General features: G+C 31.9%; 1 protein-coding gene across 4 annotated transcripts in view; it reads right to left on the reverse strand.

The window, feature by feature from the left end:
• LOC118068356 (protein jim lovell) overlaps positions 1–19,647 on the reverse strand; it is an 85,548-nt gene that overhangs the window by 8,545 nt on the left and 57,356 nt on the right. For 2 of the 4 annotated variants that reach the window (XM_035085688.1, XM_035085689.1), the window contains one exon: positions 584–936. In XM_035085688.1, the coding sequence (XP_034941579.1) occupies positions 584–777 (194 nt within the window). In that variant the 5' untranslated portion in view covers positions 778–936. Of the gene's footprint in view, positions 1–583; positions 937–3,031; positions 3,357–6,703; positions 6,797–19,647 lie in introns of those variants that run through there. The other 2 variants (XM_035085691.1, XM_035085690.1) reach the window with 2 other exon arrangements.

Genomic DNA, 19,647 nt, shown 5'->3' on the forward strand with positions numbered 1-19,647 from the left:
ATAATTTTTGACATTGAAAAAATTTGAAAAATGTAATATTTGACAAACTTGTGAATTAAATTAGAATTTTAATTCTTATTACTTGAGATAATCCAATTCATAGATAGTTATGTAAAATGAATGATCTATTATTAATTAAAATTCATAATAAAATTTGATAAAAAAAATGATTAAAGAATCATTTAATTACTTTCATTAAGAATTTCATTCAGCCAAGTAAATCAGTATTTATACTCAGTTGTAAACGTTTTATCGTTTATGATACAAAAGAATGAATGAGTAATAGCACAATTAAAAGTTAATAATAAATCAATTGAAAGATGTATTTAATATCAAAGTATGCTAAGAAAATTGTTATCTTTAATGTAATGTATTAAAATTTTTTTTGTTAAAATAAATTTCTTTAAGTGACTTAAATAAGATAATCAATTATTGAAAATAATCTTTCTTCAACTATACTTAAACAATGATATCAGTAACAGCATCTTGATTATCACTACTTAACAGCAACTGTATCAAAATAATGACTAATAGATAAAGCAATTTTGCCTTAATTAGACGAGAAAATAGTTGAGATATTTACCTGCAGGCACTGAGGACAACTTTGTGAGCCCGAAGACTGCTCTCCGAGCACACAAGAGTGACATCGACGAATATTTCTGCATGAAGAAGTGCCTCAAATGCCTGGAGAATGTGTGTTTGGTGGTTATTCCATCGTAATGAGTAATGAGACTGCAGTGCCATGCCACCGTCGGGACTCTCCGCGGTGCTCGACATCTTTTTGAACTCTTTACACGCGTCGAAGCCACCTTGCAATACCCGTAATCCGACGCAACTCACGGTCTGACCCTTCGTCACCTCTTTTACTTAATTCCTCGCCTCTTAAATGTTCCATCCACTTATCCAACGTTCAATCTCGAACCTGTTTTTTCGTTCCTGCAATTTGAAAAAAAAAACATCTAGTTATTGACACACGATGTTGAGACATTTTATAACCGAAATACACCTTTTAACGAGATCTTAATGAGTTTTAAATTAAATATTACTTCCAATGTTGCTCAATATTTCATCCTTTTTAAATTTAAATCATGTTTTATTTTATTTTTATTTTTATTCAATTAATATTAATGAAGATTTTCTAATTCCATTCTTCATATAGATGAAATATAAATTTCAATTTGAAGTCGATGGAGCTGAAAAATTAATGATGAAAAACCTGAATGATGATGTTATTTATGGAGGATACATGAATATTAATAAAATGTAAAAGTATATGGGCCAAGTCTGTCAATTAACCGCGATTAAAATGATCGTATAAATTTGATAACTTTTAAATAACTACTTGGATTATAGAGACATGTAGATATACTGTGAGTAGTCAGTCGCTCACACAACTCTCGTTAATTATTTCTCCCCTAGTATATTAATATCTCGCGCGCGCTCTACAACTTTGCACGGCTTTTCATCGGTTTTACAGTTATTCTCTTATTTAGATCATCATTATCCGACACATGCATTACGATGAAAATCCTCGGGGCACTATGACAAACGTGACACGATACTGTGCGCTCTCTCAAAACTCTCGACAACTTTGTTGTCAAACTCACACGTGTTTTATGTTTTAAAAAAATTTTTTAATGAGAAAATAAAAACAAAAAATCAACGATATCTTTGCTGAAACACTTCTACGACTTTTTTTTCCTTTTCTTACGAATCAAAGTATTTTTCTAATTATTTTTAAATGAAAACACGCTGTAGTAATAAAAGAAACAAGAGGCGTACATGATTTTTTTTTTAATTTGTAGTGATTAATGTTAATTTTTTAAGAAAAATTTTATTTAATTTATTGCCAAGTTTATAAAAGATTTATTATATTTAATTATTCATATTTATTGCAAATTTATATACTCCAAAATATCTATACTTTGAAAGAATAAAGTCACTTGATAAATGTAAAATTTATGTTCATGGAAATTTTCAATAAATCTTTTAACATTACTTATAATTATTTTTCAATCGAGAGAATTTATCGGATGTGAATAAAAATTTTACTGCTCCATTTATTATTTTTAAAGATAAAAAATAACCGGCAATTTTTCTATTTATTTAAAAGTTAATTTTAACAATAAATTATTTAATACTTATTTTAATTAATTTTTGTTTTCATATTGTGTAAAAAAAAATACTGAGGCAATAAATATCTAATTCTTCATCTGAAACATTTTAACTTATTTATTTTTAAATTTTCTCGAGTTTCCAAAATTATTTTTTGATGAAATAATTTTGTTAAAAGGTATAGAGATAACTGTCAAGTTCAACAACAGCTCCATTTAAACTCGCATTAATAATGGATCTGCTTTCAATTAACATCTATTTATTACAATTCTTATCAATTCTTTCAGTCAATACAGTAGTTCTAAAAATAAATTTAGTAAATTTAATTATGTTATCATTTAATTTTAGAATAACCATAACAATCGATTTGATGATATGACAAGCAGTTTGAAAAAATTTTAATAAATAATTGTTAAAACTTTAACTGTAATTATTTATTTATGAACCATCGTATTATTTAAAATTCACGTGTAGATAATTTTAAACCGATTATGGAGAATCTTTTTTGTTTTATTATTGTCAAACGAAATTACGAAAAAAATTCGAACCAAACAGAAATTGTAATGAAATGATTAAAGAGTCGTTTGATGCAAAAATAAATGGTAAATTTGTATAACACTGTCTTTTGGCGTAGACGAAAACGATCGGGAGTGCATGAGGAATCATAAAATCACAGAGGGGCTACTATTTTTCTGCACGCGAAAGCCGAATATATTTTTCTCGTTTATCAACTCGTGACTCGCCGCACGACCGACGGGATCGATCAAACGAATTAATTGCACTCGCAGATTTTAGAATTAGTTACATTCACTTTTATTCCTAAATGTTATATTTCTAAACAAATCACTTGTGTTTGCATCTTTTTCATTTTATACTCCATTAATAAAATGACTACTCAATGAGTACTAATACATACATGTAGTTGAAACGATCTCTCGAGTAATCCGAAACTTGAATGATAAATAAACGTCGATTAAATAGAAGTTAATTGGTGAAAAGTCGGTGACGTCAACGTTGAACGCGTGGTTGTATTTTCGCGCCTCCAAAATCCTCAGCTGATCATTAGAGAGCTGTGATCGTGCTGATAATTAAACTCTACACAATTAATTTTTTTTTCACGCATTAACACATTCACCTGTCTCACTAATCATCATCATCCAAATGACAGTAGATAAATAAATAGTCCAATCATATCACTTGATTATAAAATGAGATGAAAATATAATCCAAGCAATTTATTCATCACTCACTTGCAATAAACACTCACAAGTTTATATATAAATATAAAAACACTTGATGATTAAACAACTCTGATGATTCAACAACATAATGAGTAATAAAAAATCACTGTTTTATTTAATAATCTTTTATTTGTTTTGTTTCAAATAAATATATTATAATATTCACCCAATAGTAGCAATAATATTCCTCATTAATTGCTGATGGTAAAACAAAACTAGCACGAACAAAACTTTAGATAAATGTAAAGAAAATATGAATAACAACAATAGCCAAATGGATTTTAGTCCCAGAAGAGTGTCACTGTTTCGTCGAAACGCGCGTTTTAGTTTCGGAAAAAACGGAAAGTAAAAAAATAAACAGAAAAGACTGACCGTGCTCGTGGAGTTGCGTGTGTCGGGGCACAGCGGCGTCGTCGACGGCCGGTGAGTGAATGCGCCGTGACGTTGAGCGCCCCTCCTAATACTCCCCCCCACTGTAGTCTTCTCATCGGTAGCTCCTTCTTTCTACCCCCCACCGGTGCTCCTAGTGGTACCCGACTCGCCTCCTTAACCCCGCCCCCGCTTCTCTCCCCCGACCAACATCCGCGGACCGCGAACTACCCTTCCTTCTACTGCTTTCAAAACCAACCCCTCAGCCGCTTGGCCGTGCCACCGGGCGGCATTTTACTATCTCACTTGCTCACATGCTTAACACCCCTCTCTATCCCACCTCTTTTACTTATGACTCGTCTTACATGCACGGATAAAACTCGTGACACGCATCTACCTACGTAATCACGTCAAACTATAACGCGATTGCAATATTCTCAACCGCTAAAACTTTCAGATTATCAACATCTTTACTCCCGTCACAAGGTCAAAGTTATTTTGTCGCCGTTTCAATAGATGTACAAGTGAAGCCATTTATTTAGTATATGCTAAAGCTGTAGAACATGTTTAGTACAAGTATTTAAGTTTGTTCTAATGACGATTTAAGGAATATTCAGGATTTATTAAATATAAGTGAAATTGTTGGTAATTATTTCATATTAATTTCAGTGATGAAAAATTATTTTTTTTGCACATGTTAAAATGTTGAAGAGGATTCCAGATGATTTTTTATATCAACTCTTACATTTAGACTGACAAAAATATTAAAATTTATTTGAGATAATATTTAAAATTTTTAATAAATAATAAAACATATTTTTATCACTCTTGAAATGAATATGTAAATATAGAAATAATTTTCAAGTAAAAATAATTTTACAATTTGGAGTAATCTAGAGATATTATTGAAAAGTAAGAGTCACTTTTTCGCAAGATGAAGTTACTCGAAACGGAGCCAAATTTACTCCAAAAACCAACATTCTTTTGTTTATTATTTTTTTTTTTATGCAATGGAAAATTTGATACTGATTCTAGATTGTATTGAATAAAGTGCCAGGTTTACTTTAAATAGCAAAGTAATTTTTACTCTAAAATTATTCTTGAATGATGATGATAATTCAAGATACTTTATTCTTACTCTAACAGAAGATATTGATTTAATTTTTAATATAAGAATAAATACATTACTAGATAAAATTTTAGAATAAACTAAGAAATAGCTCAAATGAATAGAAATTTTTTTAGTTATTTATAAAAATAAACGGTGAACACATTTCTTCTGATATCGATTCATTCATGATTTTTTTCTTTTTCTGTATATTTTTATGAACTTTCTATTGATTAATCAACCATAACTTTATACTTTATTAAGTTGATATATCACAGACTTTTATGTGTCTAAATTTAAAAAATTGGCCAACTAATAATATTCATGATTGTTATTAATTTTTAAAATTGAATTCAAATAAAATTGACTCTTGAAAAGAATGAGCACTAGCTATTAATTTTTTTAACTTTAATATATTAATTGTTCCTTGAAAATTAAACCTTCTTACACTTTCATAAACAATATTTAAACACTAAATAGTTTTAATAAAAAAAATAGTATTAACATTATTGCAAATAAAATATTTGTTAAATTTATATATATTCGTTTTCTCTATTTTTTAACACTTATAACTTGAGTATAAAATAAAAAATATATTAATATATTTGATAAATTATTTAAAAGTAATTGTGTGTGATTCTCCTTTCTTCCTTTTCCACTGAAAACAATTAATAAATAAATCTCAAGTAAATTGTTTTAGTTTCTAGTTGCTATTAGAATCTTTTACTACTTCTCACAAACTCTTGATCAAATACTCGAATCAAATAATTAATTTGTTGACTTGAAGACTCCAGTCTCATCTAAAGAGGTTCACGTCTTCAAGTTTGGTAATTTGAAAATATTAGTGAAAACGAACAATTTTTATAAAAAATTTCTTATAAATAAAAAAAAAATTATCTGATTATTTTTTTAATTCGTATCAAATCATCAATATCATTATGTCACTCTGAACCCAATAAAAACAATTCCATCTTGTGCTATTATATAAAGATAGAAAACACCTACTAATGAAAATAATTAACCAATTCCTAAAGAAATTCAATCAAAAAATTCTTTTAAATCATTAGAAAGCTGGCATGAAATTGTACTACATGTTATGTGGTATCATAACACCATGTTAGACGAGTTATAAAGTCTAATAATAAGTTATAATAATCACCAAGAAAATAATTATATGTATTAATAATTTGATTAAAAGACAAATGAAATGAACTAATAATAAATCGGTTCTTTCATAGATGCATTCAGTCGGTAAATTTATTTAGAAAGTCAACACCTTTCATGTCATCCTAAGCATAACGACATCATTGTAAGAAAATACAATAAAGAGGTTGATTAATTAAATAGCAATCAATTATTGACAATGTCTTTTCAATCAAACCAACGATAGAATAATAATAAGTCCTATTACATATCCTTCTGGAGTGATTCATATTTTTAACTATCATCATTTATACATATTAGTCTATTGAATATTGAAGTTTATATTTAAAGAATTATATATATTTTTAAATAATATCTTAAGCCTTAAAAATGGAGTATTGTGGAGAAAAGATAAATTATACGAGATAGTGATGATATATTTTTAAATAGATGAAGGCAAGTCTTATGCTAAAGGCAACAAATTAAATTTATTACGACTATTTAAAGAAATACTTAAATGTGCTAGTTATTAAGAGATTAAACCTTCTTAAAAATATTTGAATATTGAACATTTCTTAAAGATCCATTTTATTGTGTGTACAGAAAGTACTAGTTCACATCATAAACATGCATTCCTTAGAAGCTTATACACAAGGTCAAAGAAAGTAGTCATTGACAACAATGAAGCCAATAAATTTTCAAAAGTATTATGCGAGTAACAAGTTACCTGGATATATCCGAGTTGATTTAAATACGGAATTGAATAGAGATATTTGTCGAAGTATCACTAATGATATCACAATGCACTTATCCACATGAAATGAGCAAAGTATAAATTACTTGAAGATAACGGAATCAAGAATTTCACAAGTAGAGTGATAAAATGCAACAAAATAATAAAGCTTGGCACGCAGAAAGTTAGCAAAAGAGCTGTGGTATCTACAACAGCAGCAGTTAGAGCATAAAGCCGGCAAGTGTCCACGTGCCTTTGTGCGCGTCATGATCCCGAGGTAGGAAGACCGGTGTCCCTCCTCCTGACCTCGACGCACTACTCGGTGGACATTCATGAACACACAACAAGTGTCCCGTTTATCACAGCATAAGTACGATACTATGAAGTAGCTAAAAGTGGAGCGAGCATGGAGAACGACGTTGTCACATTGTGCTGCTATCAAATATAGTGGATTATTTAGCAGGGCCAAGGGGGAAAGTTGGAGGAATGTACACTCGATTGTTGAATGACTATAATCTAAAACTATATAACCGGCTGACACGTCGAGCGGTCGCGTTGTGACTGCCTCCGCCAGTGGAGAATCATGCTAGGGGAGCGGAGAGAGAGATGGCACGAGTCCCACCTCTTTGGCCACCTCCAACCCTGGGGTACCAGCCCACTGGACCCCCTCTCTTGTTATTCCCCTTCTCTCGCATCTCATGTTTTTACACTCGAGCAGCATCTCGTGAGTCTCTTTTTTTCCATCTTCCTGCTCTCTTATTTCTATTTGCCGGCTCGTGGATTTTTTTTTTCTACGCACTTGGTGTCATCTTGGAGATTACCATGTCCAGCTTATTATTGCCACTGGCTTGTAAGTCACGAACTCTCTAACCGGGAACAAAATATTGTATGACCCAGGCCCTAATTTTCAATAGACCTGAGATCAAGAGGAAGACACACCTGCCTTTACAAGCACCTGTACCCTAGTCCTTCCGGTCTCTCTCCGGGTCGAACCTAAACGACGGCATAAGACCATTCCCTTCAGGTGGTCCCATAATAGAGACCCTCATATATACACTTGAAGTATGTATGTGTGGCGTGCTTGGGTCCCACTTGGGTCAGAGAGCTCAAAAATTGTCGTCTTTACTTCATAAGCTACCCCTTATTTCAGAATATACGTACGGATACACACAACCACTGGGACTAATCTGCATTTTCTTCCCAGGGACACATTAATTATTCCATGCAATAAAATTTACCTTCGACATATTTATTCTTGACACCATAGGCGTAAACGCCGGGTGTTCAGGAGCTCGAAAACCAGCCACTTTTCGTCGTTTAAACTTTTTTCCCAACTCGTCGAAAAGGAGTAAATGTGAATTTAGAGGGTGTGTTATTTGACGTCCGAGCCGACATGAGTATACAGAGCCTGGTGGTACCAAGCTAGAGCATTACCCCCTTCACCCCCCAGTGGTTCTCAAGTTAGGTGAATATGTTGAATCGCTAAGCATGCAGCGTTAGAGGCGCTAGAAAAGCCGAAGGTGGCCACGGTTGTATTTTTTAATTATTGATTTTAATGACGAGGGGAGCCGCTGGCAACGCCATCTTGGATGCTGGGCGGAGTAAGAAACGGCCCCACTACTCTTTTCTCCCTTCTTTTATATTCTCGCACTCTTTCTGGCCGCGCGACGACGAGAGAAACCGGGCTCCCTTCCAGTTTTTCCTTCTTTATATACTTTCTTCCACCAACTCACCCCCTCCCTTTTTTCTTCTTTAATGCCGTGAGATAGACAGATGATAATTAAGAAAGCCGCGGGACGTATGAGACAATCATACTCTTCTTTCATCCCTTTACTAGTTTTACTTCTTCTTCTTCCTCTTTTCTTTTTACTATTTCTCTTCTTCTATTTCTTATATACCCTTGAAGTCTATAAAGACTTGATAAGCTAAACTACATCCAACTTGATATATATATATATATATATATATATTTATATTTTTTAACGTTCATCATTTCTCCTTATTTCTAATGCTATTTGTCTTTTGTAATGTATACCTAGTTCTTGCAATGCGGCACTTATTATATACAAACAATTCATTTAAGTTCTCTGTCGTCACGGGGTGCCAACGAGTTTTGAATCCACGTGCCACGTGTTCCGTTTACGTTGGACCATTTGTATAAAATTCGTGACGCATGTATAGTCTTGATTATTGTTCTTTAGTATGAGGTAGCATACCGGCAAGACAAGGGGTTCTCATGCGCATTTAAATTCATCAATTAATTCATTTATATCATTATTGTTATGATTATCCAGGTAAAAAAAAAATCTCTCTCGGTGTAACGGAAGCGGCATATGTTTGGTTGTGAGAAAAAAAATTCTTTTCAATGGGATTAAATTGGAATTGCATATGCATAACGCGAGCTCATGTACATATATATATTTATAGCATGCATGGAAAATTTTTCTTTTCATTTGCTAAAACGTTCATTAATGCTGGAAAATATTTAAAAATTTTTTCTCACCGTCTATTCTCTTATGTCATTCAAATGTTTAGGGGTCGAGAGTCATCGTAAGGAATATAGTTAGAGGGGAACCCCATCGTGAATTAATTAGCTGAGTTCGCAATGGGGTGCATCAACGAGTTGTGCAACCATCAACCGACGAATTCGAATTAATTCCGCGCTCACCTTTATTTTATGTACTCTTTGCTTTCTCTCTCTGTACCCCACCTATTCTATCAGAAACCCATTGTAGTTGAATGAAAATAAAAACTTTCAAATAAAAATATTCACTATGAAATAATCATAAATTAATAATCAAGATGAGCAAACCGTCATTTATCTTAGCAAGGGCTTAAAACTCCAAACCTTAGAGACTTAAGTACTTAATTTATTAATTATTTTTCATTCATTTTCACGAAGAGATTTTAGTTTAATTCATTCACTTTACAAAAATGCGAAAAATTGATTAGTGATTATCCTATTTATATTCTCACCAAGGTTTAATGTTTATTTTTATTTAAATTGATATTATTTTTTTTTTGTAATAATTAATTTCATATAATATGCTTTTTTATCTATCAACAAAATCATCAACAATTTATCCAATAAATTTTAATAATCATTTTTTACACTACTCCAAAAGTTATCAGTATTAATAAAACATCTGGCATATTAACTGCATCCATGGCAAACTATAAAGCTGCTTATCAATCTTACATGAGGCAGAAAAAATTTTGTTCTTAAACATATCTAAAGACCTGAAGTTTGAATAAAAATTTTCTTATCAATATTCATAAATGCATAAATGGGTAATGAATTGATAAAGATTAAGATAATCAATACTTTTTCGTCAACTTAATATGATCGTTTAAATTGAGAATAGATAAATGATTAATATTTAATAGCAAGTACATTGCTGCTGTTGTGATTCGCAGTTACGAGATAATTCCATGTTAATGAGCTTTAAATGTATAAGTTATTAACTTCAACATCAAAACTTAGTATCAAAGATAAAATCTAAGTATATACATATCCCAGATTGAGTCATACTCAAGTTGTTAATCAAGACTTGTTAGCGAAAATGTGCGAATCCTAAAATAACATGATATTGATAACTTTGGTCACGCTAACATTAAAAAAAAAAATTCAGTAATAGTTTGTAGCACCTACAGAAGTTGAAGTGTTACCATCTTGATATCCATGATGACAACTTTCCCCCTCAATATATTCGGCATAGCACAGTTCAGAGAGAAAGATAGACACAATCACCTCCATTTTGATATCTTTATCAGAGACTAAAATTTTCATAGTCTTTTAAAACTTTTAAAAATTATTTATCTAATATAAAAATATATTATCAGCTGACTTATCATTCAACTTAATTGTTTAATTGTTTAAATTTAATTATTTCATTAATTATTAAATACAACAATTTATTTATTTAATATTCTTCAGCATTACTTTTTTTCATTTGAAGCAGTTATGGAGAATAAATCTAAAATAAATATTGCTTGGCTTCTACACTTTGAACTTTGAAGTCAAATCTTGTGAATATAAAAAAAGAAATAATATAAGGATATGTGTATAATTTTTTTTTACCGTGAGAGAAGATTTATGTATGCTTATCAATATTTATTGAATAAAAATTGGAAAGGGATGTAACTTTACCATTACAAGCAGGTAATATTAAGGGTTTATTGTAATCCGCACAATAACAATATAACCATAGTGACAGCTATTCAGTTAAGTGTAATAAACCCAAGTACATGGTGTATGCGTATGTAAATATTTGATTATTATTATAGTCTGCACAACTTAACATATATCTATATTTAACACACAATGATGTTACGTAGTTTCATAAACAGGATCAAACGCGTATGTAATGTTGATTCGAAGTGACTCGACTGTTATACATTCATTTAACATACATTTTGATTCCAGAAATTGTTTGAAATTTAATGTAAGATCACTACATTACATTACATTATTTTCCACAAAACAATAAAAATAATAATTGTAATTATTGTGTGCATTGTAAGAATGTTTGACTCCAATTTTTTAACATTATATACTTGATTAGTTATCCTTTTTATTTATTAAACACTGATTATAATTTATTCTATTCACTGCAAATCGCAGTGTTTTAATTTAAAACACTTAAAGTGTTTTAAAATGACGTTACCTATTTGATGAACATTGTAGTCACTTTTTGGACGCTTGGAAGTGTTAATTAAATGGATGACATCATTTTAAAATACTTTAAGTGTTTTAAATTAAGACACTTCCAAAATTTGAGATTGTCAGTGTTGAGATTAATTAAAAAAATTTTTCAAATTAATCACACATTAATGTGTGATTTAAAATGAATCGATTAAAATTACCAGTCTTCGATTTTCATTGAATACTGGAATTAATGAAAAAGAATAATTGGTAAGATAATTAATAAAGAAAAGTACAGTAATCAATTAAAATTACTTTTCGTGTAAAGAATCGAGAGGCCAAAGGCTGCATATTAGGCAGGTATTTTCAGAATTTCACTAACAACTTCTCTGAAATTGCAACAGGTTTATATATTACAGAGGAAGATTGCTCTACCTATAAATTAATGAGAGTAAAATTTCATTTATTATACATATACCTCCACTAAAACTTTTTAAACACTCAAATTATAATAATGAATGGATAAATAATGTTTTAAATAAAAATGATTTCAAAAAAATTTCTTAGTGTCCTGCAAAATATCCAAACAGTTGAATTCACTATCTTGCATTAGTTTCTCATTCAACATTTAATAGAAGAATCCTTTTTTATCATCGAAGAGTTCAACCATAAAGTGTTAAATGAGAAATCAACCTTCGATAATGAATCCAACTATTTTAATATTTTTAGTGTAAAAATAGGAAAGGAATTCAAATAAATTTTTAAAAAGTATTTTACGAAAATGGCAGATCATTAAAAATATTTTTGTTGAGCCAAGTTAATTTTAGACTTGAATGGTAAATGTTTTAAAGCAAATCTAATTAAGTTATAAAAGCATTTTTTATACCAATATTTAAATGGTTACAGTAATTCTATAATAACTAATTTATTAATAATTTATACTAATAACAATAATAATAATAAAAGATAATATTTTTATTTAGTTTATTTTTCACATTGAATTTCTATTGTACTAAATATTAGTAATTTGATAATTTATTATAATTGTTTCACTTTACGTATTTATATTTATTCTTTTTTCCTTTGTACGTAAACTCGAATTTACTTGTAAAATATTTCATCTCATATCACTATTTTCAATATAAAAAATAATAATAGAATAAGTCAATAAGTGATCTTACTAGCATACCAAGTTTGAAATAATTGATTTATTCTTTATACAAACTTGCAAGCATAAAAGTAATTTAAGAAAAATAAAGTAACAAATTTTCATGTTCATATGTCCAAGTAAGTTCAAAGTGAGTCAATAATTTGATTTAAGATGGTTAAAACTTAAAAAAAAGTTTACATCCAATATTCAAATTACATTACTTTTAACTCTTTATAAAATAGTCAACAATTTATAAATTAAAAGTTTTTACCAACTGTACTCATACATGTGTAAATAATTGTAACTAGTAATCCTAGCACTTCTAATCGGATTGAGTTAAGAAAAAAATAATTATAATGTTGATCAAGACAAGTAAAAACAGGTAGGAATCCGTTTTCTCACGCTATCAAATTATGCGGTCCCTTTTCTGATCAGCATTTCGTCACAGATTTACACTGAAAGGATTGTGTGACCTGGGGATGAGAATTGTGAGAGCAAACGGACGTTAAAAAGAGAGGAAGAAGAAGCTGCATATCCGAAGGAAGAGAAGAAGAATAAGAATGAGACGATGATGCACCAGCCGGATGATCTCGATAGTCGTGTTAGGTCGTCGTTTCAGCTCTTCTCGCGATCGGGACTCGAGCGAAACGGAGCGGATCGTGCTATGGACTCTCTTCTCATCCTCTCCGTCAGCTCTCATGATGGAAAGAAGGTGCTCCAGTACATATGCGCGCTTTTATCCTCGCTCTCTGGTTCCCACAAACCTGACTCGACCGCGAAATTTCCTTTTTATCTCATCTTCCTCCTCCTTCTTCTCATCTCCTTTCTCTATTCTGCTACTTTTATTTTCCCTCCCTCATATTCTCTGACAAACAAATCCTCCAAAACATTCAAACCGTGCGTAAAGACTTTGACAGCAAAAAATACGTGATGCGATATAACGTCAGATTCTGTTCATTACTGTATCAAAATTCTTTATCATGTACCACATACATACATAAATAAGCTCGTACATCATCTTTTGACGTTTATTATTAAAGACTTTGCTGAGGAAAGTGTGAAAATAGTAGAATTATATCAAAGTGTTTATATTCATGAATTATTTAGGTCAAAAAATAATAATGTGTCTATAAATACATTAGAAAGGTGTTATTAAATTTATACAATGACTGAATTAAATCAGTAGTTATTATTATTTTTATCTTCTTTATTAATTCACGCATCAGAAAAGTGTTAATGATTATCAAGGACTTTGTCGAAAAGAGAATTAATTTTTATAATAAAAAAAAAGTTTGATATTAAAATGATTATTTTCAGTTCAAAGTAATTATTCTGTAGTTTGTAAGGGAATTTATCCTCATGAATATTTTAATGGTAAAAATAAAAAGAAGAAGGGAATTAAAACTACTTAAAGAAAACCAAAAAAACAAATCATGTAAAGCATAAATCACATTAAACATATTGAATATATGAAACATATTACTCCCATTACCTCACGAGTGTGATTCCCCTGTGCTTTTCTTAATGTATGTATCTTAGAGGGAAACACTCTAGAACAATTTTACATCTTCAAAACTGTTACTTTGTGGAGGAGAATAAAAAGAATTTTTATATTGGAAATGAAAATTAACGAGCAAACTTTTTTTTTATTAAAACTATTATACATTTTTTTTTTGAGTTTATGCTGTCAAACATGTTTAGAAGAGCTTTTAAATTATTTTGGAGTAATCTATTGATGACTAGTGTACGAGGAATACTTTTGGAGTAATTGTGATAAGAAAATAATAGATGAATTATAAAGTAAAAGTGCTAATCAACGGCTCATCAACACTTGAAATAGTGTTAGAATTTCCTTCGAATATTGTGTGGACAACCTTAAAGTTGCTTATAATTGATTACAAGTGTATTGGCATAATAAATATAGAAATTGCAAATTAAGCTACAGAATAGATTTTATCTTTACTTTAGAAACTTTTTATAATGAGTACGAAAATCAATTTGTACTTTAATTTTAATTTTTTATTTAATTTGAATAAAAATTTTTGCCATTCAATTAATTTAATTAAGATTCATTAAGTAACGTACATTGATGAAAAGAAATATTCTGGAAACATAAATATGATTTTTTTAGAATTTTTATTTCAATAATTTTGACCAAAGGTCACTGTTGATGAGTCTTGTAATAAATCTGTTTCTCTAGAGAGAATAAAACTCAAAAAAACTTGAACTGAATTTGGATAAAACAAGCAGCTGTCTCTTTTGAACCCTCAAAGCAAAATGTGCGTATAAATACTTTGAATGATATTTAATTAAAATGCGTATTTATATACGCAAACGGGCAGAGAAGAAATAATTTTCGTCGAATGTATTTTGGATGGAGATTGGTGAAGTGGATAGACTTTCATTGAGCAACTCAATTATTTTTGAACGTCAGTCTTTCAAGAGAGAATGGAAGTGCATCTCGTCAAGTGGTGTATGCAGTACCCTCAACTCTCATTATAGTCATACGTAAACCTCGTACGTGCTTTAGGGGTTGCCATGGTAGTAGGAAGGAAGCGCGTCGTCGGAAGGAAGTAAGGTAGAAGTTGCGTGTGCACGCCCGACCGGGAGTATAGAAGAAGAAAGTTGGCAACGACTACTAGAGCTTGCTGGGCGATAATTATGGATCGCGCTGGCGGGCGTGTATACACACGAGAAAAGCAGCAGCAGTCGGGGGACATGAGGAGAGCCCGTTGGTGTTGGTGATACGACCACCATCATGACAAAGAGCCAAGATGTAGATAAAGCAAAAGGGGATGAAAGAGGAGGAAAGTATGCGGATAGAAAGACACAGCAGCACGTTTTCTTAAAACACGTTCAGTCGACGGTGCGTAGTCGTCCCTTCCAGCTCTCTCAATTCTCTCTGATGGGTCGCGTTGATGAGTCGAGCCAAGAAGACGCGCTCGAGGGGGTGAACCAAGGGGTGGAATTAATGCACGCACCGGGCCACGCACCCAAAAGCCCTCGCCGTAGTGTCTCTCATTCCCCTCTTTCTTCTTCTTCTGCTTCTTCTTCATCCGTGTTGTGTCTTTATCTCTGGCCTCTTCTCTCTTCCTTACACTCATTTGCTGCGCCTACTACTTCGTTATACGACAAGTATAAGAGCTGGAGAAGCACCGAGACTTTTATTGATCGCCTGGCAAAAACTCAGGAACCCTCATTTCGTGCTACGTGCCCCCAACTCCCGAATTTTCGACCGAGGCTTCAGGAGGACTAGCGAGTTTTCTTCCTCCTCCCGAGCCTCCTTTACTATCCTCTTTGGCTTAGCCCCTGTCGTATACTACGAGCTATACTACTACTACTCGCTTCAGGCTAAAAAAGTAACCTAGTCGTACTAGGCACCACTCATTATCTCCTGCGTGTATACATTTGTCAGAAGATAAGACTTTTTTTCAGCTTTGTATTTTTTTTTTTCTCTCTATCTTTTTTTCAGAGTCAACTTTTGTTAAAGTTGATTGACTTATACGCTGCGCACCGGAGAACCAAAAGTTTGTGAAACCGAAAAAAAACTTTTTATAAAATCTCGATGTCCGTCTGTATGATAATAATCTTTTACACTTGGAAAAAAGCGTTGTATTATTCTAATTCTTTACATTTTTTTGATAATGACAGGGTGAGCACAACCCTTCTCTTCAATCCCCTACTGCCTTTATATATACGTGGGGCCAATAAAACTTTGAGGACGCGAGTCGAGTAGAGAGATTCGAGTGAAGTATTCTTGCGACACAAGAGATTCTTCTTCTTTTCATTCGTCTTTTTATCTAAATTTTTTTTTCTCTGTTAAATTCATCTTCTTCTTAACAATGAAAAATTACCATAAAGTTTAGTCTGTGCAAAAAATGATTTCAATAGAATAAAAATAAAACAAAAAAAAAAATTTGCTAAATAAATAATTATAATAATAAATTAGTACAGATGAAAATAATTCTTTCTGATTAACTTCATAATTAGGTACGATGAATGGATTATAGAAAAATGTTTTGAATAAAATTATTTTCACAAAATTAAAATGCTCTTTTTTTAAATAAAAATAAATCAATGTATGAAGAAAAAAAAAACTCAAAGACAGTAGTAATAAAATTATCTAAATTATAAGAATATCAACATTTGAATAAAATGGAAAAATTAAAGTAGTGAAAACTAATAATTTCAATCAGGTCATTCCTACCTTAACCCTAAAGAGATAGATTAACTCAACTATGCTAATTTCATACGGATAAAAATTAATAAAACTGCTAGAAAACTTTTATTACCTGATCTTTTTTAATGAATGGTAGAATTCGAATAAATTGATATATTTTTTGTAAAATAATAATTAAGATAAAATATTATTTTAAAAAAAACTTAAAGTTAATATTTGTGTTATAAAATAATCGAGATGTATATATTTGAATGAATAGAATAAATGTAAATGATAATCACTTGATAATAAATAAAATAATGTTTAAAAGAAATAAAAAGAATATTTAAGTTAAAAAAAAATAATTATATATGATAATAATAATAAAGATATGAATAAGATAAAATTGAGGGCGGATGTAAAAGTAATAATGTCGATAAAACGATTGATCGTCTCAGGGGGTTAAATTCGATTTGCTACTACTTGCGAGGTAGAGAATTTATACAGTGTAGATGCCAGGTACGACATCGGTTCATCGGATCGGCGCTTCAGCGATATGTATAGCTACGCAAATATGTGAAATCTCCGATAGAATGGCTCAGAGTGAAAGGACGCAAGGGAGTAGGGGTGAGGATTGAGGGGCTGTTAAGGGGTTGCCGTGTAGAGAGTAAAAGCAAAAGAAAGAGAAACGAAGACAGAGAGTTGGATGAATAAGAGAGAATGAGTGTAAGTGAAGAGAGCGCGAAGGAGTCGACGGAGTGGAGTAAGATGTGTTTGTTCCACACGAGCTATTGTCCGCTCAGACTACCTATCTATTGTTTGTTGCAGTGTCCTCCATCCCTTTGCCCATCATCGTCCCCACATCGGAATCCTATGTCTCTTATTGTTTAGTCTATGCACACACATGTCAGGTCCTTGACTGAGTTTTCGTACATAACATCAAGGTATGTATAAATACTAGAAAATAAATAAACACTTGGCGGAGATGCGATGAAGAAGGAAAAATAAGAAAAAGAAGTAAGTGAGGTGGATAGAGGGTGGGTGGTATAGGGGTTGAAAAATAATATTGCGGGCAGCAGGGTTACACGAGAAGCCGGTTGACTCTCGTAGGTAGAGGGTCTGAAGGTGGTAGTGATGCTGGTTGAAAAGGGTGCGCGAGGATCGCGGTGGGTGAGAGGGTGGCATCGGAAGGGGTGGTTCGTATTGTCTCAGTGGGGTGGTTGTGCTGGGAGCGCGGGGCAGCCGGCCGGGCCGAAGAGACGGAAGAAGAGAGAAGAAAGAGAAAAGAAGGGGTGATGGTAAGGTCGGGTAAGGGGGTAAGACGTAGCATGAAGGGTTGGAAATGTAGATAGAATTTCTTCATTTCGCGTTTTCCCCTTGCCTCCTCGTACACTTCAACCCCGTGCGCGTCCCCTTGAGAAAGAGTGTCCCCCTCAACCCTCTCACAGCCTCTCACTCCCCCGCCACTCATTTCACCCATCCCCGCCATTCTTTCTCTTAAGACTCCGCGGCAGAGGAATCGTTAAAATCTGGCCGTTCCTACCCTCGCGACCACCCGCTTCTTCTTTCTACCCTCAGTCAAGTCCTACCCCTTGCCGTTGACGACGTCGTCGTCTTCTTCGCTCATACTCCACGACTACAGTCACCATCAACCCTTGAACGCTAGCACTCACTATTACTTATACTTTTTTTCACTGATGGCCCGAGGGCCAGGAAACACCGGAACATTAATCAGAGCTTGGGATATATACACAGATACATTTATATATATACATATATACATGTCATGTACGATTATATACATCTCTTTACTCCATTTAGACCACTACGACAATTATTCCCTTTTTAAACATCACCATCGCCGTGTTATATTTTTTTATAATTAATCTTTGTTTTTGGTAATTAATGAATAATTTAATTTTCCGTTATTTTCTCTCGTCGAATTCGACAAAAAACACAAGGAGACTTGAGAAAAATGTTTTTCACATTTTTTTCTGAGTAAATACAATAGTACTCCCTACGTCTTTTTCTCCTGAGAAATTCGTCAGAGGTCTGGTACATGGTACAGCAGGGGGAGGAGGAGGAGGATGAAAAGGTGGTATCGAGTTGCAGAGAAAGAGAGAGAAAGAAATATATAGTCACCCTCAACTAGCTCTTGCGTCCAGGGAGAGAGTAAAAAGAGGCTGCGTGAAAAATATGTAAAGTATTGATTGCATTTTATAATTACTTGGGAGCCGGGCGTCTTAGCTTCCCTTCCCACTTAACTCACCCTTGTGGACCACCCTTCTCGCTTGCACCCTCGCGCTCACCACCCTTCACTCAGACTTCTGCCATTCGCTTTTCTCTTTTCTTCATTTCTTCATGCGTACTTTAATTCTTCTTTATGCTGCTCTCTCCACTTTGAAACACATACATTTTTCAACTATTTAACAACATGTATAAATACTCTCTACCCTTTAATCATTTTGTTTAACAATGCAATCTTGAGCAACCCTTTAAATAACCAGAATATGCATTTTTTCTATATCTACTGTTATAATAAGAGTATTTAAATAATACATGGAAAAAAAATTCTGCTTCAAATTGATTTCATTTCAATTGTTTCTCATGAAAAATATTATATCAAATTTACTACCATAATCAACCGTTTTTTAAAATAATTTTATTCATGAGAAAAAAATCAATTCAATTAATTAAAATATACTCAGACAGTGTTCAAACTCGTAAACATTTTTTTGAAAAATATGAACAATAAATTAATTAAGGAAATAAAAGATGTAAAGACAGATTTGAAAAATCAATTGAAAATAAAAATTCTGATAATTTTCAATTCAACATTTCTCGATGAAAAATTATGTGATTAATATAAATAAAGAATTATATGTACTTCTTTAAAATTTCTTAATTAATCAAACTCATTGGTTAATTTTTCAAACCTCCATCATTCTAATGAGATAAAATTTTTTTTAATCAGCAAGAAAATG

Source organism: Chelonus insularis, unplaced genomic scaffold (genome assembly GCF_013357705.1).
Source record: "Chelonus insularis isolate UGA/USDA-ARS -01 unplaced genomic scaffold, ASM1335770v1 contig_3_pilon, whole genome shotgun sequence".
NCBI lineage: Eukaryota > Metazoa > Arthropoda > Insecta > Hymenoptera > Braconidae > Chelonus > Chelonus insularis.